The sequence below is a fragment of the Lampetra planeri genome, unplaced genomic scaffold, assembly GCF_965212315.1.
Source record: "Lampetra planeri unplaced genomic scaffold, kcLamPlan1.2.h2 scaffold_1907, whole genome shotgun sequence".
NCBI classification, from domain to species: Eukaryota; Metazoa; Chordata; class Hyperoartia; order Petromyzontiformes; family Petromyzontidae; genus Lampetra; species Lampetra planeri.
In genome coordinates, this window is record NW_027614656.1 from 2,235 (window position 1) to 23,731 (window position 21,497).

The 21,497-nt window shown below is 48.2% G+C and overlaps 2 protein-coding genes across 2 annotated transcripts; one reads left to right on the forward strand and one right to left on the reverse strand.

The window, feature by feature from the left end:
- Window positions 1-4,466: 4,466 nt before the first annotated feature.
- On the reverse strand, window positions 4,467-6,353 carry LOC144740110 (P43 5S RNA-binding protein-like). The gene is given in 10 exon segments (XM_078622988.1): window positions 4,467-4,730; window positions 4,951-5,004; window positions 5,081-5,310; window positions 5,382-5,462; window positions 5,536-5,609; window positions 5,676-5,764; window positions 5,850-5,927; window positions 5,929-5,947; window positions 6,023-6,123; window positions 6,219-6,353. Coding segments are annotated over 10 exon segments (1,125 nt in total).
- Window positions 6,354-7,732: 1,379 nt separating this feature from the next.
- Window positions 7,733-21,279, forward strand: LOC144740111 (disintegrin and metalloproteinase domain-containing protein 11-like; the record flags this gene model as incomplete). The annotated part of the gene is given in 28 exon segments (XM_078622989.1): window positions 7,733-7,832; window positions 8,554-8,742; window positions 11,467-11,548; window positions 11,769-11,832; window positions 13,270-13,302; window positions 13,304-13,347; window positions 13,465-13,528; window positions 13,600-13,660; window positions 13,843-13,962; window positions 13,965-14,017; window positions 14,316-14,378; window positions 14,519-14,685; window positions 14,774-14,858; window positions 15,101-15,191; window positions 15,895-15,946; window positions 16,378-16,396; window positions 16,398-16,478; window positions 16,843-16,914; window positions 17,026-17,118; window positions 17,578-17,658; window positions 17,741-17,791; window positions 17,873-17,936; window positions 18,017-18,122; window positions 18,235-18,354; window positions 18,439-18,607; window positions 18,847-18,958; window positions 19,671-19,761; window positions 21,262-21,279. Coding segments are annotated over 28 exon segments (2,345 nt in total), but the record flags the coding sequence as incomplete, so codon positions are not given.
- Window positions 21,280-21,497: the final 218 nt, after the last annotated feature.

The window sequence follows — 21,497 nt, forward strand, 5'->3', positions numbered from 1 at the left end:
GTGCTCCTTTGGTTGATTTTGTCAACCTCATCAGTGTTAGATCCGATCTCCTGTTACTCTCTGTGTGAGAGGTTCCAGCGAGTTCTTTAATGAAGCGATAGGAGAAAGTTTTTATACTTCAGTCAGTTTTAATCTAACAGTCAAAATATAGTAAACAGAGCTCTGGGTCTGATCTGATCCTTCCTCCTCTGATCTGCATTCCTCCATCCATCGTTCTCATGCTTTGGCTCTGAATAATTCGATGAATGCAGATTTGACAATTCAGTTTAATTTATTCTACTTAGTGTATTAATAATGAAGTATTTGTTAAGAATGATGATCCTGAGGGAAGTACTGCACATCAGCCATCATAGACTGGTGAGAACGATGGTGTGAGGTTGACGCCGAGGTCCTCGGCCGCGGGACTACTTTCCATAATTCATTCTTATCGCTGCACTCCTGAGATGTGACTGTCTCTCTGCTGCAGGGCGACGAGACTGATCAGCAGTCAATCCCACAGACGGGGCCGTCAGCCGCTGCATGATCAGACAGGAATCAGAGGATATTAGGGGAGAACTGATTGTAAGTGACGGACAGCGGGGGAGAACGGACGAGAGCGTCCCCATTCTACTGTGGGATCAGGAAACGTTGCTCTGACTGGTGATTCGACACTCAGTCTATAATGACAGCTGATGCCTCAGACAGGTGACTGACTCATCAGTGTCCTTCAGCGTCTCGTGCCGCTCGCAGGCGTCAGTCGGGCCGCTGCGCCCAGCTCAGATTCTGGGAACACTGACCTGGACCTACTCCTGTGATTGGCCTACATTTGTTTCTCTGCCTAATGTCAACTGTGATCCCCACGTAGCATCGGGACGCTGTATTAATGAAACATGAGCTTCACGCTCCCTTCTTGTTCTCGTCGCTCTTCTCTCTCTGTGTCTCTTCAAGGGTTTCGTGTCCCTGGCGGTGAAGCAGGCGTACGAGCACACAAACAAGCTGCTGCGCTGAACAACTCACGTCATCCATCTCTCCACCGCCCGGTTGACCTTTTACTTCAGTAAACAGATAGATGAAATGAAAATGTGACCGCCTGGCGGTGAAGAAGAGGAAGGAGAAGGAGAGGCACAACTGTTGAGAGCCTTCTCTTTCACTCAAACACACACAAATGCGGTGCATCTCGCAGTGACGAGAGGGAAATAAAATATAATGATCACAGTTGGGATTTCTGATGTGGACGTTGGAGGTTTTTGTGTGTTGTCGTTGTTTAATGTTGTTTAATAGATTATAGACAGGAAATAATCTGTGAATTTCATTGTATTAGTATTATTATTTTATTTTAATTTTGGATAATATGACGTAACAAAAAAATTATGCAAATTTTTACCACTGGTTTGTAGGATTACAGTATGTTCGCTGGCGGTCGCCACTAGTAGCATGATGCTAAACATCTTCAAAATCTTTAAGCCACTAAATCTTATACATGATATTTCTTACAAAGGTTTCAACTTTGCTGCAGTATTGGACAACAATCCAGTTATCATCATCATCATCATCATCATCATCATCATCATCATCATCACATTGTCCTGCTGGAGAAAGTTCAGGGACTGAAAACTTTTGGCCGAGGGTAAGAAAACCTAAAAAAGAAATGTCTTTGTGCTTTGGTATAGAGTGTTTTAGTTCCTGTCTCGGCATTCACACTCTGTGCCTACCTTCCACTTTGTTTGATCCTCGGCGAAATAGTTTCTCGCTGTGACAAAACCGTCAATTTCCCCACAGGAATGAAAAATGCAAAATGCATGTGAGTCAGGCTTCTCTCAGAGCTTCATGCTGTTGTAGCCTGCAATTATGCAGGATTAGGAAGCTGTTGATTTGATGCTTCTTCGAGGATAATTGCAGAACGACGGTGGAAGCAAGATTTGGGGCAAACTTCAGCAAATGAATGCAATGTATCGAGGTGGATTTAATCAGGCTCTCATCGTTTGGCAGCTTTGATAAATGACTATAAGGGCTGAAATGTTGTCGATGCAGTAAAACAAACCCACTGTCATGTTTTTTGATTGCTTGCTGCAAGAACTTTTCCTTTATGGCTTGACTGAAGCTGGTCTTTGACCGATGAAGCAGCAAACACCGGAGGTTATGACGGTTCATTTCACAATATAAAGTGTAATCAAGTCTTCGTTCTCTTCTTATCAGGTCAAAAACAGACAATGTCCTTTTATGTGATTCACTTCAATCTCATGCTGCATGAAAACGTATCACTTTTATTAACTTTTATTAACCTACCATCCTTCATCTGCTCTGCAGCAAGTTGTGTAATACCAGAACAAAGCACGGGGCAATTAGTTGCACAAAAAAGATAAACAAACCATCGTCTCTGCTCCATATTTGCATGATTGCTGTGGGGCGTTTGCAATTTAGAATTTGACCTGAGACAATGGCGACAAAAGAACCACAGGAGAAATTTCTTTTAACGGAGGGCTGATGATAAGCAGAGCGGTGACCATTAGTCAGCTCTGTGAACAAACCACCACTCCAACTTAGTTTGTGATCACATCCGTTTTCCTGTCCACTGCTGCGTCTGCTCCAGTTTCCTCCAAACTGGGACCTCCCTCAGCCATTTTTGTGACAGTAACTTCTTACCAGCATAACTAAGCATCCTTTTTTCTAACCAGTATATTTTATAAGTTGACCCTGAGGTCACTGAGGGAGACTTTGGTACACATCCTCATGAAATAATCAGATCAGATGGAGCAGCTGTTGGTATAAATTTTTTGTTTGTCAGGTTTTAGGCAAAACTGTTGAACAGTAGTAAAGATAAAAATAGTAGATAGTTGTGTCGCAGCTCTGAGAAAACTCTCCCCAAAACAGGGCCGAGGGAGAAGAAAGGTTTTGGGTCATCTATTCTGGAGGAAGACGGCTAATTCGGGACATGACGACTGGATGGTTAACCTACTTCAGTTCATCTCCTCCTGTCTGGATTTTCTCAACAACTTTTCTCTCTCTTTCTGTAACGGCTTCCCTTCTCTCTGTGAATGAGCCAGGAGAGGTTGTGTGTTACTATAAATAATACAGCGTCATTAGCGATGATCTGATGAGAATTTGATTTATCTCGTCTACAACCTCCGATCAAACGGTTCCTTATAGAGATCAGTCGTCCTCAGTGCTGCTATGTGACGTTGACCTCAGCATGTTGCGCCAAAGGTCGTTCTCAGCATACAGATAATTGGCGTGACCTTTGTCCAGAGGGAGGATGACGGTTGCTTCACCACGTGGGGATTCAGTTTGATGCCTGACGTCTAAACTCTCGGGCCTCCATGACACCCAGACAAGCGTCATCGCTCTTGAGGGATTTCGTGGCACCGGGTGGAAAACAATTATCAACTCGGCAGTCGGGAAGGAACATCTAATCAGCAGAGGGCTTTCTGCACCTGCTGAACACCTGCAAGCACATTTGTGAGACAAACCCCCTCCGACAAGATGAGCAACGGAACACAGATTTGAGAAGTCCTCGTATACTGTGTTGCGTCTCCATAGAAACAGGGACTACCCTTTAAAATCCCCTTTCAGTGGAAAGCTGATGGCTCTGAAACCAGTCCAGGAACTCTTCTGTCTAAATAGAATTATGGACGCGTCACCTGCTCTATCGTTGGCTTGAGACAGAACGTGCAGGTCAGCCGCTGGGCGCACGACAGGTCCAAGACCAGCAGCGAACGGAGACGAGGAACCTCAAAAGAGTTAAAGTTGAACCAGCTTTGAATCAGTATTCACAAAACAGCGCTCTAACTCCATGTCCGTTGAATCTGACAACAGTAATTGGCTGTGCTGGTCCAACTCCTGGAATCCCTGGAAAGAACTGTATTCATAGACAAAAGATCCAGAAGCAAATTACCGAGGTCACGACTGCTGTTCTCCCCTCTGAGGCCTTTAGGAGGAAAGCCTTTAAATGTTCAGTTTGACAACTGCACCCCCCCCCACACACACACATCATATCCACCCCCAAACTGACACGTTGTGACTCAGCACTTACTCATCCAGCTTTGTTCATATTTAATGAGCTCCAGCATGTTCAGCAAATGTCAACCGGTATGTGCAGCCAAAGCGGGCGGTGTGGAGATGCTGGAGAGCAGCTGTTTGAGCGAGGCACAGATAAGGAGCCCCTTCTCCACTGGATTTCAATCAGACAAAAACATGTTTGGAGAGGCTTCGTCTCCAGCAGCTGCTACTGAGGGGCTCTACTGCTCCAAACAGAAAACAGACCAGCACATCTTTGAGCGAAATGTAACTTAATTTATTGGGTCAAGATATTAAATTAGGATACGTCAACTGTTCAGTCATTCATTACATTCTGAATGTGTCTTTTTAAATTAAAACCATAACGTATCAGCTACATTTGGGGAAAAAAATAACCAAAGAGACCCAATTTCCTGTGTTTTAAATTGTATTTTTTTTCAAAAAGTCCAAAAGTACGTTTATCTGCTACATCCTCATCCTTTCACGGGTGCAACCGCCGGCCGTTCCTCCAGAGGACGAGGCCTTCTGATGCTGAACAGGCTGCGCAGGTTGACCTCCGGGTCCACGTAGTGAGGGATCTTGCGTTCGTTGAAGAGGCCTGAGAGGTTGGCCTCCACTTTGGTGCGTCGGGAAATGCGCATGCGCAGGGCAAAGAGGTGACGCAGGTTTTCTTCCACCAGGGGCTGATGGTGGCCGTCCAGGCGCTTCTGCCAAGTTTTCTTGGGCCGCTGACGTTTCTAGTGGGGGTCAAAAAAAATTACATGTAACAGTGATGTAACAGAACAGATTTGATAGTCTGGAATATTAAAAACTCAGATCATCTCAAAGTGACTGTCAGCGTGCAGCAGGTATAAAAACCCTGAGTCAACGTGGCTCTTTGCTGTTGAGGCCTTAGTCCACGTGAGCGTTTAAAAAAAACAACCTGTCAATCAAAACAACCTGTCAATCAAAGCCAACCTTCAGAGTGCTGACACCCGGGTCATGGCGGGTCAGGTGTCGCATCATACTCTCCTGTGGAACAGAGCAAAGACAGAACATAAACAAACTGGACGGCTGGGACCTAAGTCGACTGCGACACGTCACTCACCCGCATGGCAAACGTGCGCGGGCAGTCAGGGAACGAGCACCTGTACTTGAGGAGCTCCAGGTGCACTTTGCGAATGTGGTGCTGCAAATTGAAGGTTGTGGAGAAGTAGGCCTGGCAGTTCTCCCTCGGGCAAACCAGCACCGGCTTATGAGACGCGTGGACCCGCTTGTGGCGCCGCAGAGAATCCACTTTCTTGAAGGTCTTCTTGCAGGCGTGACAGGAGAACGTGGCTGAAAGAGACGACCATTAGGAGCCAACGTCCTCACGACCTGCACGTACGTGCGTGTGTGAGGTCAGTCACCTGGATGCTTCACCATGTGTTTCTGAAGTTTGGCCCAGGTGTACTCGACTACCGGGCACTCAGCGTGATGACAGCGGTAACCTGCGCATGCATGCATCCACCGTGTACTTGAGGTGAGAGAACTACAGACCGCTGCAGACCGAGGCAGACCCACCTTTGTGTTTCTTCTCATGGGCCCTGCGAGCGACGTGAGAGTCAAATACGCCGTCACATCCGTCCTTGGTACACCTGCAGGGAAACATCTGGTCACCAGTTCAGACCTGCACAGGACGGACGGTGACGCTACAGACATACTTGAACTTCGCAGCCACTCCGTGCGCTTGGAGGTGCAGTTTCAGCAGTCGGCGCTTTTTGAAGGTCAGGGAGCAGCTGGGTTGGTCACACTGGGGAGCAAACGTTCAACGAGAGCTTGAGAAGGGGGCTGGCAGATGGTGTGCGGCGCTTTGGCGCCACCTTGTGGACACTCACCTTGAAGTACTTGTCTTTCTCGCCGTGCGCGTAGCGCACATGCCTCCTCAGTTTGTCCGCTTTGAAAAAACTTTGCGTGGCAGTTTGCAAACTTGCATCTACGTGAGAACAGAAGTCAACCGGGTGTCGTGGGTTGAGAAGGATGAACTCTTCACGGGGGGGGGGGGGCTCACTTGAATGTCTTCAGTCCCTGATGCTGGATGAGGTGTTGGCGCAGGTGGGACTTTCTGGAGAAGCGACGACCACAGCCGGTGATGGCGCACTGATACGGACGCTGCCGTTGGTGGGACCCCCCCCCCCCCAGAAACGACCACACCAGTAAACGTGCTGTGCACACTGGTTGAATGTAGCTGTGAACACCGACCGTACCGCTCCGGAGTGCACCGTCTCGTGCTCCTTCAGCCTCCACTGCCGGGTGAAGGTCGCTCCGCAGTCCGAGTGCGTGCAGTTGAAGAGCTGCAGCCGGGGGCCACCGGCGGGCTTCCCGCTGCGTAACCCGTTCATTTCCTCCGTCAGCTGAGAACAACACGTTTAGTGGTGAAATGAAGAAACAAGGAAACGCCGGCGCCCCCCCGGACCCGTTTTATAGCCTCTTAATTGATAAAGTGGCAGCTGCTGGGTCGTCAATTAATTACTGTAATTACCCGACTAAAGTCAGCTGTGCAAACGAGGGTGAACCAACGTCAGCTCCTGAATCCAGACTGCTGTTGACCTTTAAATTAAACCGGCAGCTTGACACGAAGGTGGAGGTGTTTGAGAACGAAGAAAAACAAGGGTCCATTCAGGTACAGAAAGAGTTGTACGTGCACATGGCTGTAACGTCACTAATCTGTCCCAAAAAGCTCTGTCTGGACTGTCCAAACATGAACAGAAGTAAAGTTTATGCTGATTAAGTCAAAGTGTTCCAGACATTTCCGTACATACACGTTTGTTTGTTCATCTTCAGTCTGACTTCATGCAGCTGCTGCCTGTGTGATGCAGCTATTTGATCAGCAGAGGGCGCTGTATCCCTACTACACTTGTGTCAGTCTGCTCCTCTGGTCGCCTCAGACACAGACACTGAGTCTCCCCACAAAATGTCCTTTCTGCATTCATTCGTTCATTGTGCACCAACATTCTCGTGTGCAACTTAAAGGTGCAGTTAGAAGCAGACATACGTCACATTTCACACCCCACACCAGGAGGGGGCAGCATATTAACATTTCTTTCATTATTGCTAAAATTTGTTATCTCATTTAACTTATTTTAAGCTGCTTTCATGTGTTGTTTTCATGCTTTCATGTTATTTCCATGATTCTGTACATTGGATATAATGGTCTACTTATGTTAAGTATATACTATTCTACAATTGAGTAGATTTTTCTAGAACATCTTTTACCCAAAACTCTTTGATTTATTAAAAATAAATAAATACATGAATAAAAACCCATCTAAACAAGTGAAGTAAATGTGGAAAAAGAGGGGTTGGAATTTTGTATTTTCAAATATTTGAATAGGTGTAGTATCATGGGTTAACATTTCTAAATACAAACTTTATATTCATTTTTTTGTATTTCCACCTCAGGTACAACTAAATGTCTGATTTGTATGAATGTGAGTGAGACCACCACTCTCCTCTGAGGCCGAGCATCAGCAGCCTCCTCTCCTGCAGAGCTGCATGGCAACGGGAGGTGGAGACTGCACGAGATGAGGGCGGGTACCAGTGTCCCACGTGTCCTCCTCACCGCAGACCCAACGCATATTCTCTCCGTTCTCCCATCCTCTGGTTTCCGCATATCCCAGATTGGCACACACACACACACACACACACACACACACACACACACACACACACACGTCTCATCCTTTACACCCATACGCGCGCCGCGCAGCCGTGCGGAGCGATGGCAGCCGCGGTGCGCACTCTCCCGGTGCTCTTCTCCATCCTCACGGATCGGTCTCTTCGGCCTGTGTTGATCATCTACGCCGGAAACCCACGCTCAGGTTCATTTTACATCTCTCTGATATGCAAAGGCCAATGCACCGCGGTGGAGAGATGCGGGGACGCGCACCAGCAAATGATTAGCGGATTCACCTGGGATCCTCGTCATCCTTTGCGGGTTTTTTTCGGCCTTCTCCTCCCTGTTCGTGGCATTTTGCGCTCCTGATGTTGTGATCCGGGTGGATATGTGAAGATCATGCTGGCGGTGTGGTGCTTCATGGTGTTTGCTGCAGTGGGCGAGCGGGGGTGGCAGCCTCAGGTAAGAGAAAGACACCGGAGAGGGAGGGGGTGGGGTGGGTGTGTGTGTGTGTGTGGTGTGTGTGTGTGGGGGGGGGTTTCCTCTGCATGCACATTTATTTTCCATTACACCAGCACGTTTGCCCCCCACCTCCCCACCCCTGTTCTCCATCAGTACCAGAGCAGCCTGGTGTCCTGAGCGCACTCTCCGCTGCAGTAGATTTGCTGCATCAACACATTCGTGTTCCGTTTCCGGTTTCCAACCCGCACACCCCCAGCAGATGTCTTACCAAACACACATCACAGACTCGGCGTGTCACAACTTCCCCAACTCGCCCTGAAAGCGCTCATTTCAGGTTAAAGGGCCCGATGTGATTGTCGTTGTCTGAGAAATCCTGACAGCTTCCATCAAACACCTGCTCTTCAGCCTCAGGTGTGTCTTCCACCAAGCGTTGCTGACCCTCCTTGTTGTCCTTTACCACACAGGTGTGAGCAGCAGCCCGGTGCAGGGATGGCAGCTATGTGGGACCGGTTCACGCCAGCCGGGCGGGGCAGACGGCTCAGACAGAGCCACAGAGATCACCTATCCGAAGCAGCTGCTGCAGCAAACTGAGTCCGAGGAGGAAATGGCTCATGACCAGTTGGATACCAGGGTGAAGAACAAACACCAGGGACTCCTCGGTAAGCTTTGACCGAAGAAGACGTCTGGCATCGAACTGAGGTTTAATGCGATTAAGTAGAAACCCCTCGTTGAGCTGTTTTTAGGTGGTTTAAGGGTTTTTAACCACCTACTGTCGACATGCATAGAGAGTGAGAAGTGGTCCTGAAATCACCTTTTTCCTTCTGATCCTGTGGACTGGACCCCGTCGTGGTCCACAGGTTGTCAAACCACTCTTCTTCGTGATGTTCCAAAATCATCACGAAGTGAGAGTCAATTTGCGATAACTCCACACTTTGACCTGTTAGAGAATGCGTCCCTGTTAGAATAATAACAAACGTGAGATATGTGTCTTGGGCTAGAGCAGACACACCTGCTTACCACTGGCTTTTATTCCCCACATGCATCCTTCACATCCTATTTGAGGAGTCACAAACCCGCTTGCTTGTGTCTGGGAATCTCAGGATGCACAGGACACAATGTGGGGGGCTTCTCTGGAGTCTGCTATGGACGTGAATGGGTGTGACGGCACCAAGACTCTTCTGACTCCTTTTCCAGCCCCGTCTCAGCGCTCTGCTGCTCGCGGCCGCTCCTCCCGCTCCTGCGATGACAGTGCAGGGTGGCGTCTTGCAGCATTCCTCGCTCCATGGTTGTGACCCAGTTAGTCAATGAAAATCACTGTGAATGGCAAGAAAGAAGAAACGGGGCCGTACGCTGTTGTCCCCCCCGCCCCGAATGTTTGTCCACTCACTGCTGATGAGAATAAACGTCAGTTGGAGCGATGAATTCTTGAGTAGGTGAAAATGAAAATGCTGAAAAATCTTTTGAAATCCTCCATATTCAATGTAATTCAACGGCATAAAAACAAGAGTTTAGCTCAGAGTCAGTTGCAGGGCGAACATGCTTAAACCTACATCGACCTTTCCCCTTTGCTGCCCCCCCCATGGTGTCCAGTGATTCAGTGTACACACGGGCTCTTTCATCCATGAAGGGATTGTAGCTGAATCCTTCTTCTTCATGCAGATTGTCGTCACTGTGCTGCCACTGACCAGCAAACAGACCCTAGTTAACACCAACTACATCACTGGATGGCATCAGATTACATCACTAGTGTCAGAACAGGAATAAACTGGGGGGGGGGCAGGGAGCATTCCTTTAACTTTGAAGTGATCCTCAAACATCAGTCAAAGTCCAGAGCTGCTCTTCATCACTGAGCTGTTTAACTCTTTGTGTTCCACATGACAAAGCTTACCCCCTCCTGAAATATTCAGTCGTCACGTCCGATCATCCGGCCTGTCGTGCTGATCCCCCCCCCCTCCACACACACACACACACACACACACACACACACTCCCCACCTTCTTCATTATTCAGTGGTGTGTTGAAGTATGTCCTCATTAATTATGGAACAGGAACTGTGTGAGACGTTCTGCATGGTCCAGGGTTCTGGAGCACCAACCCCCCCCCCCACACACACACACACACCCCATCAATCCATGTTCCTCTCTCTGGGTCCCACTGATATGACGACACGTTATCAACGTCAGACGTCTTACTCCTGTTATAGTTGAGACAAACGCCCCCAGTAAGAATAATTCCCTGCCCATAAACGGCCGTGTAAGTTACAAATCCTGACTCTGTTCACGCAGATATCGTGTACTCGCTGTACTCTGCTTGTCGGCATTCGTGCTGTTTTGTTTTCTAAAATATTCAAGAAGCCCCGAAGAGGGATGTGACAAATTTAGACCCAGCAGACGCTGTTGAGTTTTTTTTTTCACCTGCTTTTCTGTCACATCATGCTGGGTTTGAAAATAGATAAGGCAGCATTTTTATTTTTTTTTTTATCTGCTGTGTTTCATGTTTGGGCGACTCCGCAAATTACGAGGCAACTTTTCTTTGTGCTAAGTGTAGATTTGATCAACATTTGAGACATGATGACACAATGATTTGTCAAATGATCAGTGACGGAGAGAAGAGGCAGAAGATCAGATTTCTAGTGTCGCCTGCTGTGTGGACTGAATGTTCTGCTCAGAGAAAACCACAGCTGCAGTAGAGTGTGTGTGTGTGTGTGTGTGTGTGTGTGTGTGTGTGTGTGTGTGTGTGTGGGTGTATCTCATGCCCTCAGACAACCCTCTTCCTTTAGAAGTCGCCAGTGTTAGACGTGAGTAGATGTTGCGGGTGTTGTTGACTGGATGTGCCATGGACACTTTTTCACGAGTGTTTTCTGACAAATCCATCCTGATGCAGACGCTGTGTCTGCGTCGGACACAGACGGACACAGACGGGACAAAGATGGACACAGACTGGACACAGACGGACACAGATCGGACACGGTGCTTCAACTGTTCCACACCAGTAGTAAGAGGAACGCTTCCCAGCCCAGCGAGTCGCTGTGAGCTGGTTCGGAACCACACTGCCATAGCCAGACACACTCTTCTCTGTCCCGGCAGTGCCACCCCCCCTCCACCTCTCTACCCGCCGCGACAACCCCCGTTCCGTCTGTCAACCCCCTTTCTATCCATCTTAAAAAAGAAAACCCAATCTTTCTGCCAGAATGCGGCGAGTCAGTCGGTCAATGAGGATTTTATCAATCACAGTGTTTCAGCTGCTGAGATGAGAGCGTGCACATTATCGATCCTGTTCAATTATTCAGGACACGAAGCCTCGTGTCTTCTGTCTGATGATGTCGTTTTGGGCAGACTGTGATTTAACGACAAACACACCTTGTTGTCGTTCTTATTTCCAGCCCGTCCATCTGGCCCAGAGCTGTTTCCAAGTGCAAGCCTTTGGACTCACCTTCACCCTGGACCTGGAGCTCAACCAGTCAGTGTTACATCCCACAATCATCTACATGTTTCAGTCTGTGACGGCTGCAGATGTTAGCATTTACCCACAAGCACTCAGTGCCTCCCTTTTACGCTACTTGACAAGACGGGGCGTTCCAAAGACACTCACGCACACTGATGATGACGCTGATGCTGATGATGCGCCTCGGATTTGACAAACATTTTCAGGATGATGGAGGTCTGTCCTCTCTTTGCAGTCACCTCCTGTCTTCAGAATATGTGGAGCGACACTTAAACCAGGACGGCCGAGCCTCGCAGTATGTCTGGTAGATGCAAAATTAGAAAAGAAAATATTGATCGACTGAAGCTGCTGTTTCATCTAACAAAACGCTGCCTAAGATATTTTAAGATCATCAAATGCGCACGTGTTGCATTAGATTCTCATTTTAGAAACGAAAAGCGTTTGATTGTTTGTGTTTTGAGCGCCTGATCTTAACTGTCTGTCCCGTTTATTCCTGGGAAAGTGTGAACTGGACTGCTGTCACATCACTCTTATGACTGTGTGTGTGTGTGTGTGTGTGTTCGTGTTCCCATTCAGTGTGTTCATGTGGTTTCTCACACATGCACAGGGGGAAAAAAAAAATCCTCTGGAGAAAACAGGAGGGCGATAACAAAAACCTTGACGCTCCATGTGACACCTGTCTGTCAGGCAGACCAGAGGAATGCCACGGCAGGGAAGCTAATATATATTTTTTGTACACCAATGACGCTCACTGCCCCCACCGGTCTTTCCAAACGCTCCCCTCCGTCCTTCTGACCAATCGCTAGCCTGTTTCCATAGCAACTAGTTAGCTCAGCAGTGTCATTAAGTTCTTGGCAGCGGAGAGCATGAACGACTGAGAGGGAGGGAAGAGCAGAGCGTGAGAGAGGAGGAGGAGGAGAGAAAATGGGAGTCAGATTCCAGTGGACGTGAAGGAAGACGAGCGTTGGCACCGGGAGGACTTTCTCTGTCCGTAGACAATATGTTTGTGCCCCGAATGGCGGAGGAGGGGGGATAGAAAAGGCGCACCAAGGCCAAGGATGCCCACCTGCACTCAGGCCAGATTGTCGCTCCGCTGGACCGGACACTCACGCGGACACGGGACACGGAAGGTGTGATGCATTCAAGTCATCGCCCCACTGAGCTCCGTAGTCCTCAGGTCTCTGCGATCATTGGATTGACGAAGCGTGAACTGTTTTCTCCCACAAGTGAATGTAAATGTGCTTGTTTACTACTTGTCATTTATCAGTAGGATAAATATTGTAGAATGTACATTTGTCAAAGTAAAAAAAAAACAGCGTATGTGAAGCTTTAGTATATAAAACGACAATACATTTAATCAATAAATATCAGTGCATCATGTTCACAGCAACATACGACCGAGGGGACCGTTAGTGAGCTCTGTGTGTCTTTCAGGGATAAACACATATTTGATGGTACAGTCTCAGATCAAACCCTGTGAGCAAACACACGTGTTCATTTATTGAAGAGATCCTCACGCAGGGGTCCTCCTCCACCTTGTGGAGCGGGATGGAGTGGGGGAAGAATATAGAGCCCAAGTAGGTCAGAAGCGATGAACGGGGAGAGGGAGAGAGGAGTGTATTTTTTTTTCTCTCTCTGATTGATCACGACACCCACTGAAGTATATCTACAGTATATATATACTGCATACATAGTGTGTCAGCACTAACGGTGGTCCCTTGCGCCCACAGGGGTAGCGGGAGCACTGCTACTATCAGGGAAAACTGAGGGAGTTTACCACAGTCCTGGGCTGCTCTCTCCACCTGCCACGGCCCGTGTGGTGAGATAAATGTGGAACTATTTCCAGCCCAACCCACGCTGTCATTAGTGTTCTGGTACAGACGTGCTCCTTCTGCTCCACCTTTCACTGTTCTTCCCTCGTTCTCTCGTAGCGGCATGTTCTCTGATGGCGTCTACTCGTACGCAATCGAGCCTGTTCTCAACGGCAGCGGCCAGGTAATCGATGGGAGGTAGTGAGGCTTTTATTGTTTTACTTTCTGATGTGCGTAACGTGATGTGTTTTGTAGAATCACGGCGCCCACACAATCCGCAGGATGCCGGATATCAGACTGTCCCCCCACTGCCCAGGTAAGGAACATATGTGTGTATAAACATGGCTACAAATATGGTGGTCAAGCATCCGTTTTGCAGGTATAAAGCTGCAGGACGTGTGATGTTTGGACTGATCTCACTGCACTTTTCAAGGTTCAAATCACCCGTAAGTCCCTGCAGCTCCGTGTGTGTGTGTGTGTGTGTGTGGGTGTGTCCAGACTGTACCGAGGACAGTGCGTGGGATCGCAGAGGAGGTGACGGTGACGACGACAGACCGTCGAAGGCGCAGCGGGCGTCTGGGGTGCTGCAGCGATCCAAGCGCTTCGTTCGCAAGCCCTCCGTCAGACTGAAACCAAATACATCGAGCTGATGGTCGTTAACGACAACGACATGGTGAGTTACGCTTGACGCTGTTTTACTTTAATGATTAGTTCCATATCGGTGACATCACGGTCTGTGTCATACAGTCTAGGTAGGAGGGTAAAGAGCTTCACCTCGTCTTCCAAAAGAGGGATGTCTAATTTGTAAAGTTGGTCAGAAGGTTTCCAGGGGAGTTAACACGAGAGTGTCTGCCAGCAGCACTGCTAATCCATACAAAGCACACACACACACACACTGTTGTGTGTGAGTGTTGTGGGTTTCTGTTAGACTGAGTGAAATCCTTCGCTAACACCATCTGTGGATCTTACAGCTGCGTCGCTCCGGCAGCCAAACAAAGAACTTTGCCAAAGCCGTGGTCAACATGGCAGATGCGGTATGATCTTGGATTACTTCTAAACTGCACACACACACACACACACACACACACCACCTGTTGGGAGGTTTTGCTGTTGTCCCCTCCTACGTGCGCAAACGTGAAACATCAAAGACTGATGGGTATTTTTGGTCCGTTAGATCTACAAGGAGCAGCTGAACACTAGGATCGTGCTGGTTGCCATGGAGATGTGGACCTCTAAAAATATGATGCCAATAGTGGAGGACCCGTTGATTACGCTCCAGAACTTCATGAAGTACAGGAAGGACAACATCAGAGAGCAGAGTGACGTTGTCCATCTTTTCTCGTAAGAATTGGCAAAAATATTTCTCCCCCCCCGCAGATTTTTGGTGCGATTGAATTAAATCACTGCGTCTTTTCCGGCGCATCTCCAGAGGGCGCACTTTTCAGAGCAGCCGCAGTGGGACGGCTTATACAGGAGGAGTCTGCTCCGCTACGAGGGGTGGGGGTATCAATGAGGTGAGCGAAATCTTTGAGCTAAAGTTAGTTTCATCTTTTTGTCTTTTTGTCCGGTTAAAACCAAACTAGACAATACATGATTTGTCATCACCTCACCATCACCTTTGGATGCTCAACTGTGATCAACAGTGAATTGACAAAGAAAAATACAATAAGAATTGTAGAACATAGAACGGAGATCCTGACTGAACCTCAGTTCATCCTGGCTGAGTCAGCAGTTAACCAGTGTGTATTTCTCATAGTATGGAAACGTCGATGCCATGGCCATAACGCTGTGCCAGAGCCTCGGCCAGAACATTGGGATGAGGTGGAACAACGCACGCAACGCTGCAGGTAAAAGACACTGGGGGGGGGGCGGGGTCGATAGCCAGGCTTGCCTGTCCAGCAGCTGAATTACATAATTAAAATTCTCCATTAGGTGATTAGTCACCTGCATCCAGGAGGGAGGAGGAGGTGGTTTGGAGAATTGCTGCCACTGAACAATGGGCTGTGTGATTAATGCAGAGAAGCCATTAGGTCCATTATTCACTGTCAGGACATGAGCTAAGTGCACATCCTGTGCAGCTCTGTGTCGCTAATGTAGCGTAACGGCCTGGGTGATACCGATGTCGAATAGAAGAGTTTGATAGCTGCGGCCGATATCAATTTAAAACTGTTAAATCTAGACGCCCATCATCATTATGGTATTATACATAGACGGAGCACAAATTCAATTCGTTTCTAGGTTAGTGACACTGCAGTTTATCATCCTGCATTTCTCTACTTTTTACTGTATACATTATTTATTACTTTTTTTTTTGCATCTGTACATATTGTTAATGATTTTACCAATTTTGTTTTATTACTTGTTTTTCTAAATACAGGTTGTTGTTTTTTTTTTCTTAAAGTTAGAACTCTTCTGCTGTGACACTGCTAATTTCTCATCTTAAATGTCGTGTGTGTTGTAAATGCTAATAATCACCGTGTGTGTGTGTGTGTGTGTGTGTGTGTGTGTTGGTTGTTTTTTTTTTTTTCCCCCTTCTGGTCGTCTTCACAGGAGACTGCAGGTGTCCAGACACCTGGCTGGGCTGCATTATGGAAGACACGGGGTAAGATGTCACAGCACGCTGACACAAACAGCAGAGGAGAGAAAGAGAAAAGACTCTTTTCTGTGATTTTGTTGACACAATTAAGCAGCGGGACTGTTTCCTCTCAGCTGCTCATCTCCCTCGCGTCAAACACCTGCAGCAGAGCGTCGCTTTGACTTTTGCTCTCAATAAAAGCCAAGCAGGTGATGGGCACGGCAAAAGACAGAACTCCAAACTGTGAATTCGGATTTACTCAGTTCATGTCTACGACGTCTTCAGCTGGAACACAGTCATTCATTTCAGCAGCGTCCTACTACAGATGGTTGAGCTCCTGTCAGATTGCAAAGTGACGGCACAAACGCCCACAGTGGATCTGGCGTTTCAGAACGGCATTGTGCTTTTTTTCTTCTTGTTGTCTCAGCCGTTGTGTATTTGTGTGTTTGTGATGACAGATACTATCTGCCCAGAAAGTTTTTCTCGCTGCAGTGTTGACGAGTACATCCAGTTCTTGCTCCAGGGGGGCGGGAGCTGCCTCTTCAACAAGCCAAACAAGGTGAGGGGGCTTCATTAGTCATTATTATTATTATTATTATTCCATTTATTTTCATTTATGATATAATTAATAATCTTATAGTCTCTTTTCCATTAAAACAGTTATGTGTGAATGTGCTATGTATGTATGTATAATTTTACTATGATGTTTGACGTATGTATAATGGTGTACTTTTTTACTTTGTATGATTTTCTTGTGCATGGGGTTATTTTTTATGCTTTGCCTTCAGTTTTTTAAACTGTGTTTTCTATGGTGACCTTGGGCTTTTTAATGATAAATATGCTTTGGTAACAGCCAACAACCATCTCCCATTCCGCTGACACACATTTCATCCATCTGCCTGCTTTGTGTTTCTGTCACTCAGCTGTTGGATCCTCCAGAATGTGGCAATGGCTTTGTGGAGCCAGGAGAAGAGTGTGATTGTGGATCCCAGGTGGTGGGTACCATTTTTACAATCTGTGCATCAACCTGATGCAAGTGAGGAAGTTGAGCCGTGTTGTGCCGCAAATGAACAAAGCTGACGGCTTGTGTTGGTACATGTCTGCAGGAATGCGCCCGCAGTGGAGGAGCCTGCTGTAAAAAATGCACACTCACCCACGACGCCATGTGCAGCAACGGACTCTGCTGCAGTGGCTGCAAGGTGGAACCACATGCACATCCATGACTAAAGCAGCATCATGTAGTTTTTACTTCTTAAGACAAAGTCACGCCCCTTTCACCTTTCAATGTTAAATGGGGCGCTATCTTGGCAACATTTATTCTGTGGTTGCGTATGGCGCAGTCACACACCCAATTTAATCCAGTGATGTAAATTAGATGAGATTGTATGGTTGAGTGGTTCAGCATCTGAGGATTTAGAATTCTAAAGTTGCCCAGAAGGTGTCAAACAAGCAGCTACAACTTGTGTAGCCTGCGTTTGAACTTGGAGGAGGAGGAGGAGTGAATCCATGCCAGAAACTGTGTGCGTAGGTGTTGTTGTTGTTGTTCAAGTGTGAACAGAGACAGTTGTAGTACTTCACGCTGCACCTTTCTCTGAATGACGCCACCGACATGTATCAGAAAGCATCTATAGTGAACCACCGGTGTTGGTGTGTCTTAGTACGAGCGGAGAGGCGTGGTGTGTCGAGAGGCTGTGAATGACTGTGACATCTCAGAGACGTGCACCGGAGACTCCAGCCAGGTAAAACGTCGCCTGCTCGGCGTACAACACTGCAGAATGTCCAAACAGCATCCGTATCGTGACGTGTTCTTCCTCTTTGCAGTGCCCTCATAATGTCCATAAGCTGGACGGATACATGTGTGAAAGTAATCAGGTCGGACGAGCTCGCGCAGCATTTTCGAAACGTGCAGCTCCCCTTGTGGTAGTCGTCGTCATTGTTGTGTGTTTCCTTCAGGGGCGCTGCTACGGTGGACGATGTCGGACTCGTGACAGACAGTGCCGAGGCCTGTGGGGTTACAGTACGTACTCGCTACGCACCGTGTCACGGCTTTACACTCGTGTTCTCCGCATGTGAGACTGTATTTGTTCACCCTCACAGACTCAGCAGACAGGTTTTGTTACGATAAACTCAATGCGGAGGGAACTGAGAAAGGCAACTGCGGCCCGGGTCCCGACGGCCGGGGCTGGCTGCAGTGCAACAAGCCGTGAGTGTTCCCGCGGAATGACGAGCGCAGATTCACTCGACTGTGCCACTAATTGAAAAACAAAAGTGTGAAACAGCGTGAGCTTCAGCTAGTTCCGTTTTTTTTTCATCAGGGATGTTTTGTGTGGCTTCCTGTTCTGTGCCAACATCACAACGAAGCCAAAGTTTGGAGACCTGCAGGGTGAAGTGACCAGCTTCACCCTCTACCACCAGAACAAGTACCTGGACTGCAGGTGAGCGAGACACACTCACCTGACCTGCAGCAGCGTGACTTTATTCATTTATGTATGTGTGTATTTTGTGTGTTTCCCCCCCAGAGGAGGCCATGCTCTGCTGGAGGACGGGTCCGACCTGGGCTACGTGGAGGACGGCACTCCCTGTGGTCCCAACATGATGTGTTTGGAGCGACGCTGCCTCCCTGTGGCCGCATTCAACCTCAGCACCTGTGCGGGATACACTTCAGGACGTATCTGCTCTGACCACGGGGTAAAACACACTGAAAAATATGGTACATTCCTGAGCGCTCAGTCCTGGTTAATGTGGCGACACCTGCTGGTGAAGTCAGACACTGATCTGATTTTATGACGCTCTGGTCCAGGTCTTCATCTGCCAGCCCTGTGTGGCTCCTCCATGTTCCACCATCGATCATTTAGATGCTTTTGACGCCAAGTTATTTTTGTATTTTGGAGAATTCCACCCGACCTTTATTTGTTTCTTTCTCGTAGACCTGCAGTAATGAGGTGAAGTGCATCTGTGACAGGGACTACACGGGGAAGGACTGCAGCGTGTTCGATCCCATCCCAGAGCCCACGGTCCCCACAGGCCCGGAGAAGAAAGGTTCATAGCGCCTCACGAACTGCCCACATTTCTCTTCCTGTCTGCCTCTCATGCCCCCTCCCCGTAGCCCCCGCTCATCACCATCCCATCATCATAGCTTCCCTGTGTGTACTCTGTCCTTAAAGATGACTTCACCTGACCACATCAGTCCTTCTGGCCTCACAGTGTTTTAACCTTCCTGCCGCGTCATGGTTTCAGTGTTGGGTGTGTGTTGAGTTACTGTGTGTGTGTGTGTGTGCGTGCGGTGGTTCTGTATGTCTTGCAGGCACCTGCCATCCTCAATTGTCCTCCTTATTTCCTTGCAGTCATTGAGCAGCTGCTCTCATAGGGTCAAAAAAACCCCAAAGCTACTCAGAGCAGGACGGTGTCCAGCTGAAAGAGCAGGAGAAGGGAATGAGAACAAAGTAATAAAACGCTTTGGTTTTGTTTTTATTTTACTGTTGTGTCCTTGATCTCCCCCGCTCACCCGCCCATGCTCCCAACTCCACCCCGTGTGCTGGTCTCCTCCTTCCTCCGTCATCTCTCTCTCTCTCTCTGTCTGCAGGGATCTTACCATCTGCCTCTCTCACTCCAGTTGATGTTGTTGATGTACGGTGTTGATGCTGTCCTCTGACGTGTGTTTTTTTAGTGGTGTTGTTTTGTTTCTGCCCCTCCTCCTCCTCCTCCTCCTCCTCCTCCGCACCCTTCCTCCACCCCTCCTTCCTCTGCGCAGGTCCCAGTGGCACCAATATCATAATAGGGTCCATCGCAGGTGCTATTCTCCTGGCAGCTATAGTCCTAGGGGGAACAGGATGGGGATTTAAGTAAGAGTTCTGGCATGCCTTTGTGTACCTGTCTGCTTCTACCCAGAGGACACCCCCCGCCCCTTCCTCCCTCACCACCTCTCACGCCCAACTCAGGGAGGGGAACTGAGGGTGTACGCTGTCCCTAAAGTCTGACATTCAATCCATTCACTTCCAGCGGAGCAGTAGGTTTTTCACTTCTGTTCTGAGCACTGGTTCACTGAGATGGCTTTACGCTCTGAACGTCAACCTGAGCGATCTTCAGCAGTTTAAACTGACAGAGATCAACTGTAGACCGAACTGTAGGTCAGTTTAAAATGTCTTGAAAACGTTAGAAAGAGAGTGATGGTATTCCTAAAATGTCAAAATTTCCAAGGGGACACTTGAGGAGCCGTTGATGAATGGATCAGTGTGGCGAGTCTCTGTCCCCACCACATTTCAAATGCGTTTATCTTTACTGGGCCTTGGTCAGCTCGGGTCGAACGCCCTCTGGTGGCTGCTCCTGGAGAGGCGTTCATCAGCCAGATTGACAGCAAATCAGTCGGCGAGCATCAGCTATAGCGATAGTTGCTATAGTAACTAGTAGCTTCGACTGTGCTTTAATCGTGGGAGAAACCCATCTAGTCCACATGGAGAACATGCCAACGCCACAGACATCTGAGATCCACCTCTGGAACGTCCCTCCATATGTCCCCTGGATGATTGGACTCCATAGTCCTAAACCATGCCCCACTCCCTCCCCCTTCTGTCCCCTCCCTTGCTGATGAGAGGACACAAATTATGAGTCTGCCAGGAAGTCCACTGGAACCATCTCCAACGGTGCCACGTATGATGTTCCTTCTCCAGCCTCTGTGTTTTAATGAGCAACCTAAGAGTGAATGACCCCTTTTCTCCTTCCTCGATAGGCCGCACCAAATCCCAAACGCGCTCGCTGACGTGCACCTTCTGCACTGTCGTGCCTGTGCATGCTCGCTGTCGTTCACTCCTTATCCTCTGACCTAAAAGGACCGTGTATTACACAAACACACTGTAGCCGCTGTAGACGTCGGCGGTCCTTTTAGGATCAGAGGTAAGTGTCTGCATGTTTGCATGAGCTGTCATCAGAATGTTTTCTCTCGTTAGTCGGCCCGTCGCGCACAGAGAGCGGGTGCTCACGGGACTGGGGGGGTGTCCCGCTGTGGACCCTGTAGACCTGCTGCATATGATGCCAGTATGATACAACTATACACTAGTAGAAGAACAACAGGTGACCGACTTGTGTATTTAGTGTTTTTTGCTGTCACCTGAATCATATGAAGGACAGTTCTCGTTTGTTCAGGTTATGTTGAAAGTTACAGCTTGTGTGTTTGGGGGGGGGGGTGTCAATTACAACTTCAGGCCACGTGTTTTCATCTGTAGTTATGTCGCTCACGCTGCTTATCCTGGAAACTCTTTTTCGGTGGTGGTTTGTCACTGGACAGTTCTTATTTCCGAGTCTTGAAATCTTTTGTTCTCTCTCTCTTTTCGACTTACGGGATGCAGAAACATTCGAAGAGGAAGGTATGACCCTCACCGCTCCTCTTCCTCCTCTTCCCCCGCAATGTTCCTCAGTTGTGTGAACCATCCATCAGTTCGGAATCTCTTTTCCCCATTTCATCTTCATTCCCAGATTCTTGAACGACCTGATTTCAACCTCTCCCCTGCTCTCTTTCAGATCTGGTGGAGGATAAGATGTCTGTCTGTCCGTCTGTGTCTGTCTCCTGTCCACTCCTGTCTTC